Source organism: Choristoneura fumiferana, chromosome 13, assembly GCF_025370935.1.
Source record: "Choristoneura fumiferana chromosome 13, NRCan_CFum_1, whole genome shotgun sequence".
In the NCBI taxonomy this organism is placed as follows: domain Eukaryota; kingdom Metazoa; phylum Arthropoda; class Insecta; order Lepidoptera; family Tortricidae; genus Choristoneura; species Choristoneura fumiferana.
The window spans coordinates 9,452,227-9,480,198 of NC_133484.1; the positions used below are offsets into that span (position 1 = coordinate 9,452,227).

General features: G+C 35.6%; 1 protein-coding gene across 2 annotated transcripts in view; it reads left to right on the forward strand.

The window, feature by feature from the left end:
- LOC141434367 (lachesin-like) overlaps window positions 1–25,843 on the forward strand; it is an 80,443-nt gene extending 54,600 nt beyond the window's left edge. For both annotated transcript variants that reach the window (XM_074096781.1, XM_074096782.1), the window contains exons 6-9: window positions 19,987–20,118; window positions 22,207–22,326; window positions 23,442–23,621; window positions 24,920–25,843. In XM_074096781.1, coding sequence (XP_073952882.1) covers window positions 19,987–20,118; window positions 22,207–22,326; window positions 23,442–23,621; window positions 24,920–25,104 — 617 coding nt within the window. In that variant the 3' untranslated portion in view covers window positions 25,105–25,843. The remainder of the gene's footprint in view (window positions 1–19,986; window positions 20,119–22,206; window positions 22,327–23,441; window positions 23,622–24,919) is intronic.
- Window positions 25,844–27,972: the final 2,129 nt, after the last annotated feature.

The window sequence follows — 27,972 nt, forward strand, 5'->3', positions numbered from 1 at the left end:
TGCAAGTTGCATTACATTGAACATCATCCTCATCATCATTTCAGCCGTAGGACGTCCACTGTTGGACATTTAATAATAATAATAATTTATTTCACATTTCTCAGATCCATAGATTGTTAGTTACAAAGCACTTATAAGACTAAAACAAAATTAAATTAAGTAAAAATTAAAACAAAATAAAATACCTACATCAAAATGACCATTATAAAATTTAATTTAATTAACCTATGAATGCTGCCCCTAGATTCCATATGCACAGAGTTCCAATGCCTACTCATTGCACAGGCCGGGTCAGTCCAGACGAGCTGTAGGAGACTGTTGGGACTGTCGCGCACCCGATACATCAGGCAGTATATCCTCTTGCGAAGTATCGCGCTAAAACTGTCAACCCTAGCCTCCGCGAGTATTCCTGAAGCAGTACACCAGCGCGGCAGTCCCATCAGCATCCTAAAACCATTGTTATATTGGACCCGCAAGGCACTTAGCGCCCTTTTAGTACATTTTGCCCACAAGCTGCACATGTAAAAAATCTGACAGAACGCCCTAAATAAGAGAGAGAGAAAGAGAGAGAGAGAAACATTTGCATCTACCGTGAACCTGCGGCTATCTAGCAATTTCGGACCGTTACAGACGGTCTGCATTCTAACCGGAACATTACTGCAACTGCTGACTTTACATACATCAATCGCAGCTAGCGTGCAGTTTGCGTGGAGTTTTTCTGACTGCTTTTAAACTGCAATGGGAAATGTTTTGAATAATTAATTATGTTTGGAATGCTGTCTGAATGGCCATTATGAGTAAAATACAAGCGCGCAAGGCAACTAAACGCGATTAATTTTTCAAACTGTTTAGAAAGTAGTTGAAACTCTGAATTACAATACAATACAAAGACTTTTTATTGTACACCAGACATAAGCGATACAGAAAACAGATACACAGAGAAAAAATTACAAGGTGAGCAATAGGCGGCCTTATCGCTTAAGAGCGATCTCTTCCAGGCAACCTTTTTTACAGAAAGAAGGAAGGACTACTTTACAACAGGTACAGGTAATTACATTTTTTTTAACTTTTTCCTAGTCAAAGTGAATTGCAAAAGGCTAGAGGAGTAAATATATAATTATATGCTCCACCTTAAGCCTCATAATTGTTCTTTAAAGTCAAAATGAACACGCGTGGACTAAAAGTGGTTTTAATTACTAACCAACCTTCTTAAGTCTGTTCAAGTCATAATTCTCGACATGTAAAGATATAACTGCTCAACTTTGTTATTTTTATGATATAATCATACTTTTGAAACAGCGTAGCGAGCGTAGGTAACTAAGATTTAACAACGTTTTGCATTGTTTTATAGAAATTACCCACAATGTTGCGATTCATGGCCATTTAAATCAAGATTAAGCCACGTAAGAATGTATTTCTTATATCAGGAATTCTCAAACTTATGGCTCCACGTACCCCTGTTAAAGTTTCTAGACGATAGCGAACCCCCCCCCCCCCCCCCAAAGAAAGTAATAAAATTGACTGTTGGGGAAACTAAAAATAATAAAAAAAAAGACTCCAAAAACAAATCTTAATCATCTTGCTAGTCTTGCAGCCTGGTGGTTTTTGGAGTCACGTAAACCTTGTCGCGAACCCCCTACCGTCGAATAGCGACCCCCTAGGGGTTCGCGTGCCCCACTTTGAGTAGGTAATCCTGTCTTATATCATTATTTCTTCAACAATAAAGGAGGCAATTTGCTTTAAATATCTATCTATCTGTCTATCTGTCTGTGGCACCGTAGCTCTTAAACGGGTGGACCGATTTGAATGAGGGTTTTTTATTTGAAAGAAGGTTTTCTAGCTATGGTTCTTAAACATGTTTTATCAAAATTGGTTTAGCCGTTTTTGAGATATTGAACTTTGAAGTGACAAAGTCAGGGGTGTTCCCACTTTTTGTTGTAAAGATTTAGAGGCGCTGTTGTTTTTAGTGCAACGTTAATGAAAGGCCGCGACAATTTACTTAAATCCCAAATTATAATTTCAACTGCTGGATCTATGGTTAACGCACGTCGTAATTAAAAAAAAACTATGGAAATTGCTGCTTTTATTCACGATACCACAACAAAATCAATCGACACAAATGAATTGAATAACAACATTGCATTCTACCCGGCCTCCCTTTTAAACATAAACCGTCTGTATTGAAACAAAATAAAACCTCGTACAATGCTACAGATTCGTTTGGTTCTGTGGACAGTGTTCATTGTTACCCTTATGAGTCGAGTCTCCCTCCCTGGGCGCCGAAAGCTGCCATTCCGCTCAAGTCTTTTTTTCCAATTCAATCTACTTTACATTGTCCCCGACACTCGCATGAGGCATTACACCTAGGACCCATCGCCCCCACGGGCCCCTTGCACTTGCTTCCAAGCACTTCTCTCTCCAATGGATTTTATTTACGCAAGAGAAAGCAAGGTTTAATACATATACCGCTGAAGACAATAAGGCGCCTCGCTACGAGATATAAAAGCTTTGAGTTAGTCTCGCCTCCCTTTTAGTAGGATTCCTTTGAAATGAATCGAATAATTTGCGGACTTTATTCTCACGGATTTTTATGTATGAATACTTTGTTTAGAGCTTGTTTTAATAATGAGAAGAGCTTCCGGCTCCATATTTCATTTTAACAAAGTCTTTACTCTTCGACGGCAAAATGCATTGCGATATCTATGCACTTGGAATCTCATGTTTAGAATCTGCATCATGAATAAAACACCAGCTAACTGACTATTCATTTTTATACGACAGCTTTGAAGTGGCACTTTGAGAACCATTAAACATTTTCAGAATTAGCCAAGTCCATTAGGGCTGCCTTAAATGGAAGCTAAAATTTTCTTTACAGCAATGGATACTGAGCAATCCAGACTCCATCCTGTTTAACAGTGCACGGATGCGGTAATAAGATTCGATAGATGAATAAAAACTCGATGAACCTTTAACGAAATTGGTTTATGATTGTGGTTTAACAAGGTACTTATCCTCTTTTCGTAACTTAAATCGACTTCTTTGAACAACTTTCCGTGAATGCGACTCTCTTACGTCGGCCCGTTGGCGGCGGCAACCAAAAAAGGACAACCGTCGCTTTCCACGGAATTTTTATGAACTTTTTTGTTCGCCTTTTTAAGACGAAATGTAAAGTTAGAAAAAACTGTCTAGCCCTACTCGTTTTTAAATTTGCATTCTTTTGACATCGTTGTAGTTCAAATAATAGTTTGCTCGAAACGTTGATGCTATTTTCTTTTCAGATTTAAAAAAAATGTATTTAAAAACTTTGTAACAAAAATATTGTAACCAATATGCGTGCTTCAATTTATTTTACACACCTTAGCAGCATCAGGCAGGCGCGGACTCACGTTTTCAATGTGACATAATTTCATTTACCCTTTACACCAAAGCCCCCACCTTACGTTTGTGACGTCATGGTGTAATCCTTAAACTAGGAGAAACCGCACCCTCTGGTTTCTCGACCATTTTGTGCCTCGACTAACAAACATATGCGAGACTTGTCATCAAAGCGCTTAGGTAAAACGAAAATGGAAACGTATGTTATTTTAAGATCAGTGTGGTACCTTGTATGTAGAAGACTAAAATATTCAGTGATATTGCTTCGCATTTTTCTGTCGCTTTTTAAATTATTACTAAAAATATATACTTGGTATTTTAATTTGGCGCTTTACCTTCATGTAAAACTAAACAAAAGACTGGCTCCCTATGTCGTGGGAGTATTAAAATTTCCTTCCGAATACACCTCTGTGATCCACATGGCAGTCTGCGAAATTTGAAGTTTCTATAGTCCGTCATTCAGTCAATCTCGTAACTCTTTTAAGACACGTAATATAGGTTTTATAGGTTAAAAAGGCCATGTGGCCTACATCATCGGTTAGGCCTCACCTCTCATAAATCTCATTATAGTGCATACAAACTGCGTTGTTTAGATAATAGTATGTTAACCAAACATCAACTAATTTTGCTGAGCAAACTGGCACATACTAAATGGAAATTTCGCGTAACACTAACTCCGAAGCTATTGGCTCTCTTAATGTGAATGTGGTGTTTTGCGATGTATATGTTCGAGCTACGTAGGTGCACGCATATGTAAATTGTATATCTTCCTTTCGATTGCCGTGGAACATTATGGCTCTACTAGAATATCGAATGGCAACAGGCAAGTAGGGTTAAATGTTCATTGCCAAATTCCATTTTGGCCAAGCAACCTACAAAACATGTCATATACTATTATTATTTTCACTATATTGCATTGAAATGCATAACCAACGTAGTGTAACCCTATACAGTAACATTTCATCTTGTCCCGTTTTTAACCAGCAAAGGGAAAACGTTTAGACTTTGTAAATAATAATCAAAAATACCTAATACGTTTCTTGTGTGGAGAACCACCTAAATATATTTTTCTTATTTATTATTGTGTTAATTCCTTATGTCTATATCTAATACGGTTCTATACAGCTTTGTGACAGACAGATAGAGAGACAGCGATGCGATACTAATAGGGTTCCGTTTATCACCTTTCGGATACGGAACCATGAATGGAACAAAGAGTCCAAAAGACGCGAAATAATCCTTAATCTGTTGTAATATTTTATTGAATATCCCGCGTAGGGATGATATTTGCGAGGAGGATTAGGTACCAATTTTATAAGTTAGGTATCCGTGCGAATGTCACCGCAGTAACCATAACCTTTTAGTGGCCGTTTGCCCCTCGTCGGAACACTCCGTATTTTTAATAAAAAACGCAATATAGTTTTTCATGGGCTAGACGCAGAGAGAAAGCGGGAAGACTTGGAATTTTCAATTTTAAAATATTAAATTGCTCTAAACAATTGTTGTTAACGGTTGTTTCTAAAGATTCAGTAGCTGGTAGAAGTTGCTTCTAAGTACGAAATAAGAAAAGTTGTGCGAGAAAGGATATTATTACACGGATATTATCATACGAAATTCTTGCTGATCTTGCATAATTTAAAAAAATACTGTCCAATATCAGTCTGCAATGTTGACATTTGTTATAACTAAACAAAACCAATACCTATTTACATACATGATTCATCTTAGCAATACGTATCATTTCTTTTTTATGAGGCTTTAATGAGAAAAATAATTACTCAGGAATTTGAATTCAACTTTCTTGGGTACCTACTTATCTTTTTAATTAAAGTTTTAGTTATTTTAATTTAATAGTAGTTTTAATCCTATGAATATTTTGTATTTTATTATATGTAATTAAACTATATATACTTATCTTGATGTTTACTACCTATTTAATTTAAAATAGAATTTAACAATTTGTGGGCATATTGTAGGTGCCAAGCGTCTAATGTATAATCTATTATGAGGCGTGTCACATACCGTGATTGTAACTACTGCGAACGAGGAGTGTAAAACGAGACATAAACTGGCTCATATAACAATAAAAATAAATTAGAGAAAAGCTCGCAATGAAACTTTACCCATTACTTTGCAGCCGTAAAACACACAATTTCATGAGTTTGTAGGATTTAATTATTACAAAATACTTGCACAAATCGTCGACCGTTTTAATTTTGAGACTAACTTCCGTATATTAACTGTTTTAATTAAGAATTTGTTGTACATTTAGATTCAAACAAAATAACCTTTTTTTACTAGAATCGAATTCGGACGACAAATTGTTCATCTATAAAATATTGTTAGTACAGTCACCAGCACCAATATGTGACACAACAAGCGTGCATAATATATATCTGATACGACTCTATTTCTAGGGCCGAAAGGACGTGTCAGATATTTTTGCACGCTCCGCTGAGGCTGATATTAATGCTGGTGACTGTACCATAAACATCATAATAGCCTTGTTGTTTTCAAACTGTAATCGAAAAATAATGCACTTTCAGAAAAAAAAACGAGTGGCTGTCCAAATAAATAGCTTGGTGCACGTTGAAAGTTTTAAACGTAAAGCGCTATTCATTACTGGGGGTAGTTTCGCTCGCGCGACCGCCGCCGCCGTTTCCAAATTACCCCAATAATGGTAATTGCAATTTGCACTGAAAATACCCACTGTCTTCATTCAGCCACACTCTAATGTTGATAAACTATCATTGCTATGATGTTTCGGAGTAGTTTTATATGAAAAATTCACACGCTGTGTTTTTAATAGGTTAACATAAACCAAACTGAATTTTAGAGATGGTAGCAATATATTATACCAAATGATACATATTGTTACTCCTTTTTCTGCGGTAACGAATAACTATTACACTCTTTCCAGTAATGTAATAATACAGAAAATAATACACGTAATAGAGAAAAATACTCTGTATAAATAGGGCGAAGTCTCCTACAATAATAGGTAACAATATAGTCCAGACAGCTCACATGTCTCGTCATATCGCGTAATGAAAAAAGACTGGCCGAGTATCGCAATAATTGCGGGAACATCGTGTAAGCTAACTGACACAGGTTTCTATTAAGAACAACAGAAATTATTGCTGGTCATTAAAGTAAAGACTGCTGAAGCGAGCTCTCACAGAGGACAGTGAAAGTCGATGATATTTATCGGTAGCACGTTGTTATAAGAAAACAAAAATTTACTTTGACTTTGATGCGAATACATATTCAACCAGTACAAGCAAAACTACACAAACGTATCATACCCTGCTTTACAGATAAAAAGGATGTATTGTTGTATTGACCATCGCCATTTAAGCCGGAATACGTTAACTTCTTTAAATAATCCTCAGATTTCCAGTATAATCGGTGTTGTGCTACTCGTAGCAACTATCCTCTCGCGATCTTTATCAAATCGTTTATTCTGTTATCCTGAGGCTTACCAACACTTTGTCTTCCAAAACCTACGCGGTCACTTCTCTAAATTGCATTTTTAATTACATATATAGGATAATTGGTAATTTTTGGTTAACATTTAGCAAGTCTCGGTTGTAGTGAACTGAACAGACATCGTAGTTCAGCACATATTCGAAGCATCGATAACTCTTTCGTCAAAAAGTTTACTCTATCTCCCTTTAATAGTGATTTTATAAATAAACTATTTTAAACCAAAAGTTATTTGGTCTTCTTTAACATTATCATCGCACCGACTTGTAACCACATCATATGTAGGTCGTATCCCGTCATATACATAGGGGGTGGACATTTTATTTTATTTAAGCGTATCAGATATAACGGTATCAAATATCAAAGTAACCTTTCACAGATTTCCGTGTCTTTAATAGGTAATACAAGCTAAGAAACTGTGCAGATGTATCAAACCTTCTAAAAATGCATCCTATCTTTGTTGTTAATACTTCTCAATTTTAAATATAAATTTCATCGTGAAATTTCAAAACGTTGGCCACGAGCACTGCACTATTAAGTTTGACCGGGCCCATAAGCTTCAACAAGTACAAATAGAGAGTAGTGGCTGCAATAATGGCGAGAAGGTAACTACACTCCAGCAGAGCGATAAATTTATATTAAAAACGACCACAAAGAGACAGGGTAAGCAATGCATCGCTGCTTACTTAAACACTGGTATACACATGCAAGTACGTTTACTTTGTCGTATTTGTGAAACATACGTGTGTTGCATTTTACAACAAACGACTGAAATAAATATTCTGAATTATCTTTTGAATTTGAAAAAGGACATGAACAAATCAACAAACCATAAAAAAGACACATACTAGTAAATACCCCCATGTGAACGCTTGTTAAATTTATGTTAATATTACTTTTCATTAATAAGTCATATTTTAATGCAAAAAACGAAGTTTTTCAAGTTAAAAAAAAAACCTTAAAGTCTGTTTAACAACACATGGGAAATCGTTTTCATTTTAGAGGCCATTACAATTATATATTTATTGTGATAGGGTTATTTTGATCTTTGATTGAGCCATTAACTTGATTGCTGTACTTTAGAAATTGAGTACTAAAAGTTGGGCAAAGTGTTTTAATTAACGTCTTAACTCGGTGCCAGCGAGCGAATACTATGAAGTTTACGAATTAACTAAAGTACCCGTTTCAAACGCTACACTGCTGATTTTATAATAATTTTATGCTTTTATAATCCAATTTTTAATACCTTACTGGCCTTCTTTGAAGTAATGTAAAAACGCTACACTCCCTAAATATGGAAGTTGCAGGCGAAGAGTCCAAAAACCCAATAAAATGGAATTAATTTACTTAATATATAAAAATTACATTAAAAAAACATGCCTTGACAGTAAATAAATAAAAAATCAAGGTAGTTTTGAAGGACGGTTAAAAAAATTATTAATAAATTGTGGGTAGTTTTGTTTTGTTTCATAAAATATATGTGGGTACTTGGGGAGTTACAGTGACAAATTAAAACGGTGGTTGTGGTTCTTTAGTCTAACAACTGGTAGCATGGTGTATGGTTGTGTCACTCTGAAGATGAGCTCTGGTTGAGTTTGAAACGCGTCAGTGTAGTGTGGTGGTGGTGATAGATGGGCTTGTGTGATTTGTGTGTGTTCTTACAGTGTGGAGGTGGAGGAACTGCATGAATACGCATATTTTGCAAAAGCTTAGCTATCGTAAGTTCGCGGGTGAGCAAGGAAATTATTTTAGTTCATTGATATGGACCTCCGCAAAGTAACGCCTGATTCAATAAATTATAGTCACCTTGTTCATTGTAAATTCACAGAATATGGCCTTTTGTGACGCTTATGCTTGCAAGCTCAAAAGCAAAGGGAATAATTAATTAAAACCCCTGATGACGTCATAATATTAAGGTATTAATAGTAGATTATTGTCGTGGCCTGAAGTAGGCAATTGCTGGCTGAGTATGAGTATTAAACGGACGAGCTTGCGAGTCCGTTTAACTAATACGAAGCCAGCAATTGCTATTCCAGCCGAGACTAATATAAAGCTTTTCTCAAAAATGGTGAATAATTCTGAAATAGAATAAACTTTTCTCAAAATATATTGTAAAATTAATTTTATTCCAATATTTTTCTTATGCTTTCCCGCCTTTTTTCATTAAAAAATAAACTGCAGGTGTATTTTTCCACCGAAAACACCACAAGCTATTTCAGACCCAATAGAAAAAGTCCGGAGTTCCAACAAATATCTGATACCGGCCATTAGACTTGGCTGTATGTATACGACTTGTGCCAATATTGCCATGGCCTTTAAACTTTAAAAAAAATGTGACTGATTGCAGGCGCGCTAATTCATTATTGTCGAGCTAGCGCGCCTGCAATCGTTTTAACTTTTAATTTTCGCTGACCATAAACTATGCACTTCACCTTCTGATATGTAAAGAATAATGTCAACTTACGGTCATTTTTGAGAAAAAACTTTTACCTAGGTAAGGAAAGATAAAATGGCTCTGTTACGTAGGCTTAAAGTTTCTAAATATTTAAAAGTTTGTGTCTTTGTACTAAGCATCCTTGAAATAACCTAGTCTTGCCAAACACAGAAATTCAATGAATTCACGTGTCAAGAAACTGTGTAGTACTCATATTATTTGCGAAGCATGTAATGTGACAGGAATGTAATAACGTTAAATGCGCGTCAATCATGGCTACACGTTTAATATGTAAGCTGCGATTGTAACCCGCGTGTCACATACGATATCCATACTAATATTATAAATGCGAAAGTTTGTATGTTTGTCCGTCTTTCACGTCGAAAGGGAGCGACGGATTGACGTGATTTTTGGCATAGTTTATGGGCCAGAGAGTGACATGGGCTACTTTTTATCCCGGAAAAATGCACAGTTCCCGAGATTAACAGCGCGCGATAACCGAATTCCACGCGGGCGAAGCTACGTGCAAAAGCTGGTACTAATATACCATCACATTATTTTTGAAAACATTAAAACATTTTTATGACTTATCAGTTTTATTTTGTACTTAATTGCTGTTGCTGGCAATTAATCTGCGTCACGCAGAAACTTAGCACTTTTGCGGAATAAAAGAAATGTAAAGTTTATCTGGAAAATTTTACTTTCTATTGATAAAAGATTCCCAGTGTTGGTCTTATTTTTCTGGTTTTTCTGTGCATCTATATTTCAGTTTGTATTTTCAATTTAGGTAAAAATTTGGAATTGAAATAAAAAATACAAAAATATTCCAAAAAAACAATCTTAATTTTACAATCGTTTTAGTAGTTCCAAAGATTGCCTGTATATACAAATATATTACAGTTCAGGCATGCGTGCTCCGTAAAAAAAGGCTCGACAGTCACAAAGTTTGATGTTATCATTAATTTGTTTATTATTAGGAGGAGGACTGAGGTCAAATGGAAACCGATTGCCACTAAGTAGAGTACAAACGTAAACGTATCGAGCTGTATTCGAAAACCCTCATCAGATATATAGTTATAAAAATATTTTAACTGTAGGTACCTACAATTTCTGTTTAAGTTTCATACGTAGGATATTAAATAACTCAATTATTTTGAATAATATTTTTTGCAACTAACAACCTGTGGTGGTTTTCATCTCTGCCAAGTGTATGTAATGCCGCACTTGAACTACAGTAATGTAGGAGCTATAATTGTATTGCTGCATTATTTCAAATAATGATATCCTTGTTACATAGATTTGCTGTAGTCTTTTGTTTCGAGTGCACCAAGAGGATAAACAGCGCTCTACTTGGCCGCACCTTGCGCAAACGTGTTCATTTCATCTTATTAATTTTCATGATAACAGCGTAAGGCTTTCAGAAAGCCTCAGGAAAGGTGAATCGCGCGTTCCTACCAGCCACTATGTGGTAGTAAACTCATGGTGTATCTTCGTACTTAGTTATAGGTTATTACCTATGGTAATTTTCAAGGAAGCGCTTGAACACGATCGGGTGAATAAACGAATGCGCTTCCAAACTGTTCATTAACATAATTTATTCACGCCTGTCAGTACCGGCCCTAAATTTGTGGCGGGTGGTTTTTCAACGCGGAAAAATAATTGTGTAAAGCGGTCACGTCTTTTTTAGCGGCAGTGGAATCGTACGGTCTAGTTTAATCATGTCATAACCAGCGCTCGGAGAGCTGATAAGATCGCAGATACATCGCCCACGCTCGGATTTACCAAATAATTTATTTTATGCGTAAAGCTTCGGTTACGGTGAAATGTTTTATGCAGAGGCTTCGAATGAATATGAAAATTTTACCGACGCCCTTACTACACTACTTGAACCCCGGGCATGCCCCGCGTGAAGAGGTTCGAAAGGTTTGAATAAAAATAACACTACAATATTAGCAAATCACGCAGTTCTAAGATTTTTTTTATACGGCAAGCTTATAAACTTAGTTGATAAGTTTTAATGCCTATTTGTTCACATGTACATATTGGTACGTACCTTTTAGGCAATTTTGGACACAGTAGGTACAATCAGTGCCCAAACAGAGGCAACCACTTTGCTATGCAACTAGTAGGTATGAAAAAGTAAGTATATAAGTTAGTGAACCGACTGGTACCCAATAGTTTACATATACCAATAGCGCTGCCACCAATTATCATAATCATAAACATGAAAATGAATGAGGAAACATTAGTTTTCTGGCCAAAAGTACAAAATTAAACAATTATGGACGACGGATTGTGAAGTAATCTAAACATAATATTATTAGGTATCCAAAGTTAATGATGATGTAAGCAGTCACTTATGTATTTAACTTTGACGCTTGCAAAGCTTCTGTCAACATAAAGTTCGTTAGTCTTTATCTTCTTTTTGATATTTTAGAGCTAGTAACTTTTAAGAATGAAAATGAAATCTTAATTTACTTATAGGTCGAAAACATAAGTTGATGTTTATAAATAAAACAAAGCAATATTATTATCCTCTCCGCATGTATACATTTAAAACCAACCACCAACAAAAAAAGTTTTAAAGGGAACGATAAAAATGGAAAAGCATTTAACCTTTTTCAAAGGAAAGGAAATTTTGTGTTGAAATAAACAATATCAGCGTACCAATATAGATTCATGCTTGTAAGACAATTTTCTTATTTACTAATCAAATTACTCTTGGAAAACTGAAAACAGGTATAAATCAAATAGGTACATTGTCTATAAATACTGAAGGATCATCATCATCATCATCCCAGCCTATATACGTCCCACTGCTGGGCACAGGCCTCCTCTCAGAACAAGAGGGCTTGGGCCATAGTTCCCACGCAGGCCCAGTGCGGATTGGGAACTTCACACGCACCATTGAATTGCTTCGCAGGTTTGTGCAGGTTTCCTCACGATGTTTTCCTTCACCGCATAGGTCGTGGTAAATTTCAAATGTAATTCCGCACATGAATTTCGAAAAACTCAGAGGTGCGAGCCGGGGTTTGAACCCACGACCCTCTGCTTGAGAGGCGATAGGTCAAACCATTAGGCCACCACGGCGATTACTGAAGGATGTTCCTACTTAAAACCAACGCTAAAACTGAGAGGAACAACTTGAAACTGCAAGAGCTCGGATCAGGCGCTTAAAAGAGATACAAAAACAAGAGTGTCATACATCTCAGATTATGATGTCTTGGGACTAATCCCCTGGGTTGCGCGTGTCGGCGTGAGTCACGGAGTCTCGCATTTGTTCTGCACGGTTACAGTAAGATGCCTGTCTTGTATGACGTTATCTTCGCTAGGACTTCCCTCTGTAGGTAAGCTCGTGATGTTATCTTACTTACCTGCTGCTGAGTTACGCACCTTATTTTTTACGTGAGCTAGCTTAATGTTTTTATTAAAACAGCCTTCGAATAGTCAATGATTTTCATTGTTTTAACACAGACTGCACATTGTGTTATTTCGGTGATTTGTTTTTAAAATTAGCATAAAAATCGAAAGTTTGTAAAGAAAGAAATTATAGCTAATTCTAGATTATAAAAATTTAATTTTTATTTGCGTGTCTACTCAGATGAGTTTGCCACTGTACATCTGTTTTTAGTTATCTGTTAATTTCATGTGTTTATGTGTACAATAAAAGTTTACACATACAAACATACACTATACAATGGAAAAAAGTTAACTTCTTCCCCACTTACTTTTTTTTGCAGTCTTTTTGTTAACTTTAGCTCGTACATTTATGTAACCTATGTGCTCGTTTCAAATCATGCAAGTTAATTTTGATCCTTAGTTTTGATCCATTCAAGTGCTTTTATTGACGTAAAATTTGATATATATTTTTTAGCTTGGATGACAATGCAAGTCAACAAAAAGTACAGGCAGCAAAAAGCCTGTATGAAAAATTAAATTAACTTATTTCTTTAGTTCGGCTCGCGAGTCTGACTTGCAATAGCCTTGTTTGAATAAGACTGTTTGTGTTTACTTTCTTCGTCTTGAATTTATTAATTTACGTTACCGCATAGTCTGAATACATGTGTCGTAGCCATTGAATGCTGCGAGCAATTAATTTTACAGTTTTCCGGGATAAAACCTGTCCTGTGCCCTTTTCAGGGTCTCAAGCTATAGATATAAAAAATAATTAATTACTCTATCGAAAATAAATAAAACTAATTAAACATCACTTTCAACATTTTATCAGCTAAGTTTTCTTACTTTTTTAAGCTGACAGCTTAACTTTCCGCTTAAAATTTTGACTGTGCAGCCATTTCGAGTCATTTAATGTAACAGGAAGAGACCTTGATTACGTTTTTGTTTGAACTTCAGAAGAAGTACGAGGGTCTTATTAAAAAACGAGACAAGAAAGTAAATTGAAAGAGTGCCCTCCGTTTGTTTAATAGAATTGATTTAAGAGCCACTGGCAGAAATCTCTTTACTAAAAATTGTAAAGTTTTCTTTAAACCCATCAAAACTCGTTGCCGAAGAATAATTCTGGGAGTAGTCCAATGACTTGTAACAACACTTTTTCTGTGTCTTGGTTTTTACGTTTTGGAAATTCGAAATGAAAAGCTCTAATCCGTACTTTTTTATTTCAATATTTTCATTTCAGTCACGTACGGCTTTATAGTCGGCAAAGCCGGCCTCCTTTTTCGGATTAAAATGTCAGTAACAGAAAAATATCAAGAAAGACTGAACTCCAAAGTAGAAGACGCTGTAATATGCAAATTTGGTGTAGCTAAAGATAAGCGCGTAATTATTTTGTATAAACTTTCCCAATTACTGCTTGATCATTCGATCCTTGTCGAAGAAGAAGATAATTATAATTTTACAAATACTTTCCTTCGCAACATCTTAGAGAACTGTCCTAAATTTTAAGGTTGCCCTAGAGCAAAATTGCTCCCGTTGAAAATTATATAAATTCCGAGGTAAGTATTTATATAATTTTCGAAGCCGAATAAGACAGAGGTCGAATTTGGTGAACGTATTACACGAGCCTATACATAGTATACATCTTATATACAAAATAGTAATGATAACATGACCGCGACATTGAATAAAACAGAGTTCATAAATATTGGGGGCAATGAGGTTTGAGACTGCATTAGCTAGCTAAAAATTTAAAATAATGTCTTGAGTAAGCTTCATGTAAATAGGCAGTTAATATCTCGTCTCATCATCAGCCGGAAGATATTTACTGTTAAACAAAGGCTGTTCTAACAGAATAATGAACGACAGCTTGCCAAATAAACAAATGTGATACCCTCTACACTTCACCCTAGAGGCTCGTGACCACGGCCACTGTAATGTGGCTGAAACGTCGAGGTAAATTTTACTCGTTTGTTAGCGTGATAAGTCCCGGGTGTTGAAATAGTTATGAGCTTGCCACCTGCATCCAATTTACCCAGTACTCTTACGATGACATCGGTACCTATAAATGCCAAAAGACTAATAGTAAAACCAAATTAATATTAATTAACTGTAAAATTAAATAGATTTTTAGTTACTTGAATTAAGTAGGTAACACTTACAAATTATTTCCATACAAAATCTAGAAATTTTGTTTTGTCAGCTCTAGAAAACGTACGTTAATAGACTGGTGATATCAAATGCTCAATTTATGGTATCGCTAAGTCACAACATTTTGTAGGTAGAATAGTAAAAGCTAAGCTTGAGGTTTTTTTACCAAACAACAACATGTTCCAAATGAATACTGTTAACATTAGTATCGACGGGGCTGTTAAAACGCCATTCCGTTCCACGCTCCAACCGTGACTAATTTACACAACCCGATTGCTGTCTCGTTAAACAAAGCGCACTGTCTATTTAGGACCGCTTTTCCAGATAAATCCTTTGATTATGCAATCGATGCGCTACGCGTATACGATTAGTACCTACTACGGTTACAATGACTCATTGCAACGGCCGTCTAAGTACACGTGCTAGTAAAATTGGGTCTTAAGGGTAGTAAGTAAGGAATTATGAAAGACTTTTAGAAACTTGATATCGAAAAGCGATTTTTTCGAGAGATCCCATACCTCCCGTGAAATATTATTATAAACTTACGTCACTTCTTAAAGCGGGGATGAATAAAATAGCTCATCTGAAATACCTTTGAAGCAGTGAAAAAATCAAACTTCTTAGTTCACGCATTCTAAAAGTTACAGTCATTAAAAAAGGTGTTTCGACACGTTTCACATAGGCGTAGCTGTCTTGTATGTAAGGCCGCGGAGAGCAAGGTAATTTGATTTTTTAATTTCATGCTCCTTATTAATATGCATAATATACTTACCATATTGCTATTTCGCTAGTTATTGCTATTATGTTTTCCGATAGAGAAGCTATAGCAATGACCAATGTTTGTTCGTCTAGGGAATAAAGCCCGGGGCCGGCAATGACTGACGTATGACAGAAAATCACTGCCGCATGGTCAGCATTCATTCACAGAAATATATGATTCCAGTAAACTGTATGTAGGTAGTATGTAGACGTCTAGTGTTAAGTTCAATAAATAGCAAAAAAGTTTGAATATAATTTACATAACTGTACATAACACATTTGAAGATTTTGACTACTGAAAACGGGTGAAATCGTCAGGGTTAATGCAAACCCGCTTATCTACCTTATGCCATAACGCGTATTTATTTGCACTAACATGTAGTTTTACAGGTGATGCATTTACAGGTTAAAACTTCATAAATAAGTATTTGATTTATCTCGTCAAATTTGAAGTAGGTAAACATTAAAAATCGTTCAAATTTGTCAGATTTAAAATTTGATTAAAACGGACACTTGTCTTAATTTATTTACACATGAACATTATAGTGAAAAATTTATGTCACATACAAATTTGTAACAATATCGTATTCAGTTTAGGCTAGATTTTATGAACAGTACCTATATAAAGTTGACATTTGGAGCGCCCTATGATTGTCGTTGCGATAATTGTTTTCTTCTAAAATATTCTGGGACACGGCAGCGAGCGTAAGGCAAGCTGCCGTATCATCTATTCTCGAGCGGCATTGCGGCATATTTTCATCGTGCAGCACCGGGCTTTATGCTTCTGCCCATTTGATAAGCTGACGGTACTTCTTACAAGAAGCGTACAATTCAAGATGATAGCTTCATTTGTTTAGAAGTTATAGGGTTGCAAATTCACACAAGTTTGATATTGACTGACTGACTGATTGAATCATCCAAAGTGAACTAGTACTTGGAAGTACTAGAACTAAAGAGCTGAAAATTTAGCACAAAGATAGTGCTCAGTACTAACTATTCACGTAAAAGATCTGAAGTACCTCCCTGGTGACCTCGATGTGAAACCCAAGAACCCAGCAGTATAGAGATATTCATGTGCCTGTCTTGTGTTTTCTTACACATGTCTAAAAAAAAAGTTGCTTTAATGCCGTGTTAGTATAAATTATTTTATTTAATAAATCATTTCTTATGGGCTATGGCACTTAAAAATATTTATTTTTAGTTATGTTATTTTAGGTATTTATTTATTATTTGCGTCCCATGTCCATAATAGGCGTTATGATTCTGTGCACTGTCAGCCTGTTATTGTACCAATTATTTTGAATAAACAAATAAATAAGGTCTGAAGTACCTGATATTGAGCCTTGGTATACTATAAGAGCTATCGAGATTCCGCTTTGATCAAAGTTATTCAATCTAATGCGAGCTTTCTAATGGAATCAAAGATAAAAATTAGAAAGATAATTGTGTACCCAAAACCGTTGTTCAAGAAATAAGAATTAATGTAACATCTTTGGTCAACGACAAATATCAGTAACTTACTACTGGTTTTATAGGCATTTGTAGTTGACCACAAGATTGTAATTTAACAATGCGAGTAGTTCCGCCGCGCGCCGAGCACATGTGTAATCAAAATACAATTTGAGCGTCGGATAAATATGTATCGTACTAAGAAAGAGTGGGTGGGAGTACCTTAGCTTTTGTTATGTACCGTATCCAATTTGTCATTAAATTGTTATTAAGTTACGCTCGTTAAGTTCGGCTAAACGGAACTAAAGTGAACCTCCCACTGCATCATTTCCCCCCTCACTTGTCTTTACGTATTTCACAGCTCTTTTACCCGTTCATTTTTAAAATACGTTGTTCGACAAATTCACTTAATGCCGCGTTAAATGAACCGTGTTCGCATAATAAAAGATTTTATACTCAAAAGCGATTTCAGAATGGACGATATTTCCGTGAAACGAGAAAATGCCGTACTCCACGACGCTTCATCTCGACTCAGGCAGCGTCGGAATATTTTTTCACGCTCGAATGACTCAGAATTCTCTAAAAACAGTAAAAAAACCTTCCTGCCTATAAACAACCGTGAGGTTTCTCAACTAGCATCGTACTTAACCCTTATATTTATATAGCGCTACGGAAAAAGGGTGCCCACTTTAGAGTTTTGTTAAACTTTTTTCGAAGTCCTCTCTATATACCTAATAATATGATGATAAATAGAAAAATAATCATCATCATCATCATCAGCCTACAGCAGTCCACTGCTGGACATAGGCCTCTTCCATGGCGCGCCACAACACACTGTCTTCAGCCCCTCGCATCCATCCGCCGCCAGCGATCCTCTTAAGGTCATCCGTCCACCGTGCCTCAGGACGCCCTATACTACGTTTTCCCATCCGTGGTCTCCATTCGAGAACTCGTCTGCTCCACAGTTCATCGGTCCTGCGATAGACGTGGCCAGTCCAACGCCACTTCAACGAACTAATTCTCTGAGCAACGTCGGTGACTTTCGTTCTTTGTCGAATAATGTGATTTCGGATTTTATCCTTCAAAGAAACCCCTAGCGACCTTGAATTTGTGGATTAGTCCCGCAGTCAAGGTCGGTCCACGTTTCGGCTCTGTAGGTTAAAACTGGTAAGACGCACTGGTTGAAGACTTTCGTTTTTAGGCACTGAGAAAAATAATAAACTATTTTAAATATTTTTTTATGCAGAATAAATCAAGAATCAGTAATAATATTTGGTAAAAAACTAAAATACTATAAATACTAAAAATACTACAAGTAAATAATAATACTATAAATAATTCAATCTTTTTTTAGTGTAACAAACCTTAAATTTGGGGTAAAACACCTCGGATTGACTTAATTCATCCCTCTCTACACTGATTTAAAAATAAAACATTTTAAGTGGATTCACCTGTTTCCCGAATGTTCGTAACCCTTTTACCACATTAAATATGCTGGCGCTAAACAGGTGCTACTTTTTTCAGCCACACAGTAAACGTTTTAAAACAGCTAACGTATATATTGTCTTGTCTGATAAATTTAAACAGGTAACTAATATAATAACGTAATATATTTGGTGCCTTAATATGTACCTCGATACACTTGGCTGGTAGGTAGGTACGCAGTTTTCAAAACATAATATTTTTCTTACTATATAGAAATAAGATATATTTGGAGTCTGCAACCAATCTTACCCTTTTGCATGATCAAATCAGGCTCGTGAATATACTAGCAACGTGACAATAACCATGAACCATACGTATGTATGTGCTCTATATATAAGAGTGAGTGGCTATATCGTATAGACATGCTTTTCACATAACTAGATGGCGTATGGTGACAAAAGATTCGAAAATCCAAGTATCAACCTGTCACTAGAACATATCGATGACAAAAAGCGGACCGCCTGGTAATTTTTTTTATTGCATATTCGGAATCAGCAAATTTTTCTGCGTCGTGTCATAGCTCTGCGACACTTAGAAAAACTGAACACCAATTCAAAACAAATGTATTTTTTTGACCATTGCTGCATCTATTAATCTTTTAATCAAGTAAGCTTACGCTAATTTCGATTTTGCATATTTCAACGAGTACGGTGGTTGCAGCGTTGCCGAAATTCTGTTCAGTGGAGGATACAGCGTTTATGCATGTAGTGAAAAAATGAATCAGGACACTTAGGTACTGCATTCTACCGTACCTATAATATATTTCCATGATCGATGCTTACTGCATTTAACGTAAAAGTGATTTAATAAACAAGTCATTGTAACAGCATTTGAAACACGTGATCGTGAAGTAGGCACGACTTCACTTTACCGCAATTAAAATATGCGCTCGCGGGGGTTTAGTGGTCGCTTACTGCCTACGAATCGGTCCGTTAGTGATCGCCGAGCAATAGGTCGTGCGTGAGTGCATTTGGTGCTAATGTGTTGTTGTTTAGTGTTGTTTTTAGTGTTTGTGTGTGTGTGTGGTGTGTGTGTGTGTGTGTGTGTGTGTGTGTGTGTGTGTGTGTGTGTGTGTGTGTGTGTGTGTGTGTGTGGGTGTGTGTGTGTGTGTGTGTGTGTGTGTGTGTGTGTGTGTGTGTGTGGTTATATTCCATTGAGGCTGAACTCTGGTTGAGTCCGAAACGCGTAAGGTAAGCAACATTGGTCTAATCGGATCACCTGCTGATACGTATTATTCTAACTAAAACCTTATTTCAAGCGTAACGCCAAAAAATATTCTTACACGGTTTAACGTAGAATAAACGTTATGTTTTCGTTGTACCACACTAAACCGTCCGTAGTGTTTCGTTATGTGTCGTATTTACGACCGGGGCTGTAAATTATTCACGCCGTAGTATGCACGTCCCTCACTCTGCCATTTACCAAAGATCACATTGAGAGTATTTTTGTTTTAGTGGTCGAGATACACAAGGGGGAGAGTTTGGAAATGTCGCACGTCCAGCGGAGTGACATGGGGGCCTACTATTGTATCGCGAGCAACGGGATTCCACCCACTGTGAGCCGGCGCTACCACGTGCAAGTGCATTGTAAGTGCATATAGCGTTGTTAGAAACATTTTGGTGTTTTATACTGTGTTAAAAAAATCATGTACGATAATTTACTCCATATCAAGGCTACTGATTACTAATACGATACAAGTGAACAAATATTTTAATTCGAAAAAAAAGTTTTGTATAGTAGTCGAGCCACAAAAAGACCTCCATACAAAACATTTTTTATTTTATGTTCGAATTTCAATGTTTTTCCACTTGTAGATATCGTATTAGTAATCAGTACCCTTAATGTGGGTTAAGTTATCGTACAGGATTTTTTAACACCATGTATATTTATTAATAATAAGCAACGTGCTATTCGTTACTTTCGCATAAGTAATTATAAGCTTTTTTGTTGACGGTGCTTGATTATTGCATTGTCGTTGGGGTTGGATACATATACCACATTTAGGGGCTGTTTCACCACCCATTGATTAGTGTTAACTGAAGGTTAAATATGATGCCGTCTCCGTCTATTCGAACGAAACAAATAGAGACGGCATCACATTTAACCATCAGTTAACACTAATCAATGGGTGGTGAAACAGCCCCTTAATGTTAATTTTACAACTAGATACAACTGGATATACTAGTTATAATCTCTCTGTATTTATTTTTGTGAATGTAAATACTCTTCTGTGGCCCGGCGGAAGACCAGCGCTGGTTTTCAACCAGCGACATGCTGAGCCGGGACCTTTTTATAGCGGCAACACTTCTTATTGTTATTTTTCCTAACCTTAATGTGTCATTGCTGATATAAATTATTTTCTTTCTTTCTTTAAATCGTAGGTAATTAGACATTGTGTATTTATTTTAGTTGCAATTATATTTTTTCTTTACCCTGACAGGGTTTATATTTTGGACTTTTAATATACTTTATTATTTAGCAAAATACCATAATATGCAATTAATTATTTTTGATTTCATTTGGTTATGATCAAAATTCACTTGCAAGATTTGAAACGAAAATCTTATTTAAGCATATACTTGTTTATTTATACGTGCTATTTTTGATTGCTGATAACTTTAATGGAACATATAACAGGTTAAAAGAAGTTAATTTAACCAAGACACTAAAGGGCTAACTCTTACTGTTTAAAAAATCATCAAGAATGAAGATAATTAAGTATGCGCCGTAAAATTAATAGATAATTAATGACTTTTAATTTGTTAAAAGTCGGTTAAGTACTAAAGTGTATTGTGTGGATTATTTATTAAAAGTAAATTCCGAAAACTCAGAGGGCTCGAACCCACGACCCTCTACTTGAGAAACCATAGGGTAAACCGCTAGGTTACTGCGACTTAATAACATTACATAACATTGTTATGTATTTTTATAATAAATATAACAATAACTAGTCTTTCACGTCACTAGAATGAACTAGGATCACCGATCGTCAGCTTTAAAGAAAAGTAGCTCTTACAGTACAGAAAACGATTTTCATTTTCAACTCGCTACTTCACTAAGATCCAAAAGTTTTCTCGCCAGCAATATTATATTTTTAATTTAAACGTCATCACTCAAGAAGAAAAACTGGGTGTGCCGCAAATCGGTTTCTATTGTGAAACTTTGCGTTGGAACTCATTTTCTGGTACAATAAGTTTATTATTTCAAATCAACTGAAATATTAAAAATTATACGTTCTCGTCCCTGTGCAATAAAAAAAAATAACTGTTTGATTATGTTCATGTGTATTATCGTCTAATAAGTTAAGTCATAAAAAACAAAACCCTTAAATGAGTATCTTAATAGTTATTATTCGTTTATCTTTACATGTATGTCACTTCACCAGACATATAAAAAGTATATTTTTCTGTAATAGTTTGTAAGTTTTTATTGAATCTACCGACTTATTTATAAAGGCATAAGATGGTTTATTGTGAAATTTCATAAGTTACCTCTGGTTTATTTTACAAGCTTTTGTTTAACTTGCACTGTATGAATGTCCGAATTAAATCCTGCAAGTCAAATTTCACCCATTTCTTGGATGTCAATGCAAGTACAGTCAGCAAAAAAGCTTGTTTTAATAAAAAAAACTTATTAATTTCTACTATGACTAATTTTTCTTTATTTTGTAACAGTTATACCACAAGTCAAAGTGACAAACCAGCTAGTAGGAGCACCTCTAGGCAGTGAAGTAGCCTTGCAGTGCTACATTGAAGCCTCTCCCAAAGCTATGAACTCCTGGTACCGGGAAGATGGTAAATTTGTGATATGGTTCTAGTTTCTTAAACGATATTGTGATAACAATTTTATTTATTACCATAAACATATCCTTATACATTACATAAAAAAATAAGTTGAGTTTGTTATGCAGGTAGTACTAAGTACTTGTCAAGAGTTGAAGGATCACTCATACTCGAACCAAAAAAAAAGATTGTGTTGCTAAAATTCTGTGTAATATTTCTAGTTGTAGAAAACTACATTGATTCCCAAAGTTTACTAATTATTCTGTATAGAAAAGTTTTGCCAGCTTTTCAACTGCTAATGAGCCTGGGAACCTTTAATAACAACAAAATTATAAGTCTAATCTGTACTAATATTCTTACTCATATTATATTATAAAGGCGAAGGTAAAGTCTGTCTTTCTGTTATCTCTTCACGCTTTTTTTTTTATTCCACTGGATGGCAAACGAGCAAGTGGGTCTCCTGATGGTAAGAGATCACCACCACCCATAAACATCTGCAATACCTAGGTATTGCAGATGCGTTGCCAACCTAGGGGCCTAAGATGGGATACCTCAAGTGCCAGTAATTTCACCGGCTGTCTTACTCTCCACGCCGAAACACAATAGTGCAAGCACTGCTGCTTCACGCCAGGATTAGCGAGCAAGATGGTGGTAGCAATCCGGGCGGACCTTGCTCAAGGTCCTATCACCTGCAAAACGCTTAAACCACTGAACTGATTTCTATGAAATTTGGTATGGAGATAGTTTGAGACCCTTGGAAGGACATAGGTTTTTATTACGGAAAATTTCATAGTTCCTTCGGGATAGCAGTATACAAATTCTTTCCAGACGGTGTCGCGGGCAATAGCCAGTATCGTATATTTTATGATCTCGTCAAACATTACTGAATAAATTTCTAAGAGTTAATAATAAGAACTAATTTTTAGTAGGACGCTAATCCTAATTTATAACATTACCTAAAACCTAAAACACCTAAATTTGCTAAAAGTGGCTCCGAAACGGTAACGTTTCGTGTGCTCTGCCTACCCCATTACGGAATACAGGCGTGATGTTTGTGTGTTTGTAGGTAGGTGTGTGTGTAACATTACCCGAACAGACTTAATAGGTAATTTCAATCTTTTCCTCAGCTTTGGTGAGCGACAAACTTCTCGAGAATCCAAAATTCCGTGTAACAGAAACCAGAGTGAACGAGTATTCTTTATGGATGAATTTAACAATAAAGTCATTGGCGCCAAGCGATTTTGGAACGTACGTGTGTGCGTCCGTGAACGCTTTGGGAAAGATGGAGAGCCAAGTCAGCTTACATAGTAAGTGCGGCATTAAACCTTTTTAATCGTGAAATAAAACTTTTATATTGGGTATTTTCAGCTCGGACCTACGTCATCATTCTTTAGCAACCCTTTTTTACTAAAGTCTCCAAGTTTCGTAAAAGCAAAACGTTTTTCACTCGTGAATATTTTAATTATGCGTGCGACAAATGAAAGAAAAAGAAAATAAGTAAAAACAAATATATATGTTACAAATTTTACCCAAACAAAAAATTCAGATACATCGTATATTCAACTCCAACACGGCTAGCATAAGTGCTACGTCCCGTTTTGTCGCAAGTTAACTCATTAACACAGTTAAAGACACCGCGCGCTAAATTATGATAGCGCGTGAGACAGAAATAGGGTTTCACGAGCAGCGGTAAATTAAATGGACGATCTCAATGGAGTAGTAGTTTCCAAAATAAAAAAGGGTACTTACCATTTTTATCTTTATCGATCAAACAAAAAATCACAAGGATGAAACGCGTCAAAGTTCAGGAGTGAAGACACGTGACGCCACGCCATGTCATGACGTGACAGGTAACTATAACTGGCTAATTTTTGTCTTTTTACCCGACTTGCGAAGAAGGAGGGTTATGTGTTTGACGCGTATGTATGTATGTATGTCTATTCCTATGTCCTCTCGTAACTACTCAACGACTGAACCGATTTTGATAAATGATACGTCATTGTATTCCTCTTAATGACGCGAGTGACACTGGGTACATAAAATTCTTAAAAAATCAAAATGGCGGATTTTTGGCGCCAAATTGTAAGTTTTCAAAAAATGTTTTTAATTCAAACCTAGCGAGTGGGGTTTTAAATGAAAGCTAATAATTAGCCCATTCTAAAAATACAACAGTCGGGGCCCATTTAAATCGTGACGCTCAAAAATTCTTACCTAATGGGTCCCGACTGTTGAACTTTAAGTTAGCTACTTAACAAAGTTCTAGCCCACTAGACTTGTTTTCTTCCTTTTAGTATTTTATAAGGCAGTCGGGTTTTTTGATTCTTTTAATTTATTGTTTTATTTTTTTCTTTAATTGAATAAAGAAGAAATGCGTGTCCAATATTTTCTGATAATCTCACTGACGAAATTGTAGTACCTAGTACAATTTTATTTTTTTAAGACACGACCCTATTAGCTTGTATCGACCCTAGTATCTGGGTGATCACAATAGTTCAGCTACTGGCCGAAAGATGGCACTGCATATTAGCCTAGTGTAGAGTCTTTATAACCCACCGTTATGACATTCCATATATGAACTTAACTCATTATTCACTCTTTTTTCTAGGGCTAGAACTTAACGGCTACCCCGACGAGCCGCTAGTGTCTGGCGCGGCGTGGCAGCGCGCACGCAACTTGCCGACGCGCGCGCACCCAGCTTCCTCCCACGCGCAGTACTCGCTCGCGCAGCGCCTTCCGCCACAACTATACGCAATACTACTCACTGCGCTGAGATATGTAAATACTTTCTAAGTGGTCAAGTTGCTTGACATGATCGGTATTTGCTACGAGATGTAGACCGCGATTACTTTTAATGGCATCTGATTTTTGACACATCTACACTAGCGTCACGACCACGGGTAGACTGAAAAAGTTACAAGTACCTATTGGTGTTAAGTAGACGGTGCTCGGTCTACCTTCATTTTTGCGCGTTATCATAAAGGAGACATTTAAAAAAACGTCAATTACGAAATGAAATGACTATGATTATGTATTGATTGATAGTGATTTTAATTTTTAACTTAAATTGTATGGGTTCAAAAATGCCTAAATAAAGAAATTTATTATATTATTATTGTAAATTACATATTTATTATAGAAGTATAAATAAGGGTTTCTGTGACAACTAATAAAATTGGCGCTAGTAGGTATTGTGACATTCGTTTCACAACTTTGACAAAACTTGTGTCATGTTTGCGATGATTAGTTAACTATCTAAATTGACAAGATTAAATTTTTAAAACACCTATAAAGTACTACAGGAATCGAAAGAGTTTTGCCTCGTGAACATGGGATAATATTTATTATCATTTGTTTCCCCATATTTAAAAAAATACAAAAAAATTAAAAATATAGCTGAATTTGCCAACACTTACCACAGAATGAGTAGATATGATTCCTTTGCCTTTTTCACCAGAAAAAGGAGTTCTCATAATTTTGCCAACTTCTACGTCAGATCTATCTACGTGATCTTTTTTTTACTAGAGACTAGACAAAATCTAAAGTCTATTGTGTGGTAGTTTTGGAGTTATGCCCTTTTAGAATAAGTGAATCTTAAAAAAAAAAAAAAAAAAAAATATTAGCAAAATTTTTAAAATATCAGCGTCTTTCTCTTTCCAGCCAGAATACAGAGAACGAATACAAATTATAGGTAGTCTTAGAAATATGAAATCTTGTCAATTACTCAATCTCAAGTATGACTGTAACTAACGCCCTCTAGAATTTTTTCTCCTGAATTCTTGCGTGCTTGAGATTCTTGTTTCTACCCTCATTAGCTCATGACTCAGGTAGATTCTTCGAAATATTGGGAGAACGTTGAAGGTAATCGCGGTCTTCCTCCAGTAGCAAATATCTGATGTAAAATAGAATTCGATGCAATTAAACAATCGTGTAAACAAAGCAATTTTTCACTATTACTCCATAGCTACTTACATTTGAACGCCAATCCCGACCATATTCACATCTCAATGAACCCATCATTGTTTTTAACAATCATTGCACCATTAAATAATTGTCTAAATATTTTTATTTTATAGAATTCATTGGAAGACGAAAATTCGTTAATTTTTTTAAATTGAAATGATCATTTTTCCTTACCGAAGTCTGTCTAGTCTCTGGAAATTTACCTACCGATAATTATGGCTGGCTCTGAAAATTGGGAAATTTTATTGGCTCAGGTCGTAGAATTATGCATACCTATTAATTTGTATTGTATTGTAAAACTCGTTATCTATATTAATTTATATCTATACTAATATTATAAAGAGGAAAGCTTTGGATTTTTGGATGTTTGTTACGAATTAACTCAAAACTACTGGGCCGATTTTAAAAATTCTTTCACTATTAGAATGCTAAATTATTTCAAAGTGCCATAGGCTATATTTATTAACAGAAAAAAAATAGGGTTCCGTACTAAAACTACAATAATGTAACTCAAAGTGTGTCCGACACGCTCTTGGCCGGTTTTTGAAAATTCTACCCTTAAAGGGGTATAAAGAGGAGTGAAAGTTTGTATGAAAAAAAAACGTTAGGTATATTTGAAGATATAATTCTAAAACTTCGTGAAAAATGCTATTAAACATTTTAAGTTAAAAGGGACATGTGAACAGAACTTTTAAAAATTTCAACCTAAAGGAGGCTATAAGTTTGGTGGAAATTCGTATAAGAAAAACGTAAGTTAGGATTGTGAAACTTAGGGAAAACATTAAGTAATGAAATATGAATAAATTCAAAATAATTATTTACTGCTGATTGAAGTATCGTAAAGAGCATTCACATCACTAGAGCCAAAGTCAGTCATCAGTCAGCCAGTCGTCAGTCAAGTGTCAATGTCAGTCGCCACATTTGTTTACCAGATTGCTTGATTCCATTGAATTCGAATATAGTTTACGGTGAATCGTTAAAAACTCTTTGACATGATGTTGCACGTCATTTTGCTTGTGCTTGCCTGAAACCACTTTCTAGGCAGGCAAGCGACCGTGTTTTGATTTTTCAGATAGATATTCCATCTTTTCTAAAGATTTTGTATTGGTACTCAGGATAAAGACGAATAAAGATGATTGTTGCCGTGTATTTGCATTTCTAGTAAACTATAGTCCCAATTAAATGTAGGGTTTAGTAAAAGTTTTTAATGAATGAATGCCGAAATTATCAATCTACGAGAATTACTGTAGATATTGTCACCTTTGATCACTCTTATCTAGGGTCAACAAGTATGAGTACCTACCATGTTTTTACACGAGACATCGTTCGAAAATGCCCTTTTGTTTGGTTATTTCTCAGAAAAAGGCGTGCAATATTTTGAATTGTAAAAAAAGTTGATAATGGAATGGAAAGTTGTAAAGACGAAAAGTACAGGAATGTAATTTGAAACATTATAAGTAAGGCGGACTTCTAAAATCTCCGAAATAAAATGCTTCAGCATGAAAACCCCGCTAATCTAATTTTGGTATTTCGGAGAGAAACGTAAATATATTTCAGACGATAAAAAATTCGTGAAACAAAGTTGCAAAGAAACCTTGTCATTGCTTTACATATTCAAAATTTCATTCCTATGCTCTACCAGTTACCACTATCTTTGAAATGAAATGATTAATCTGTAAAATATTTGAAAGGTTTTAA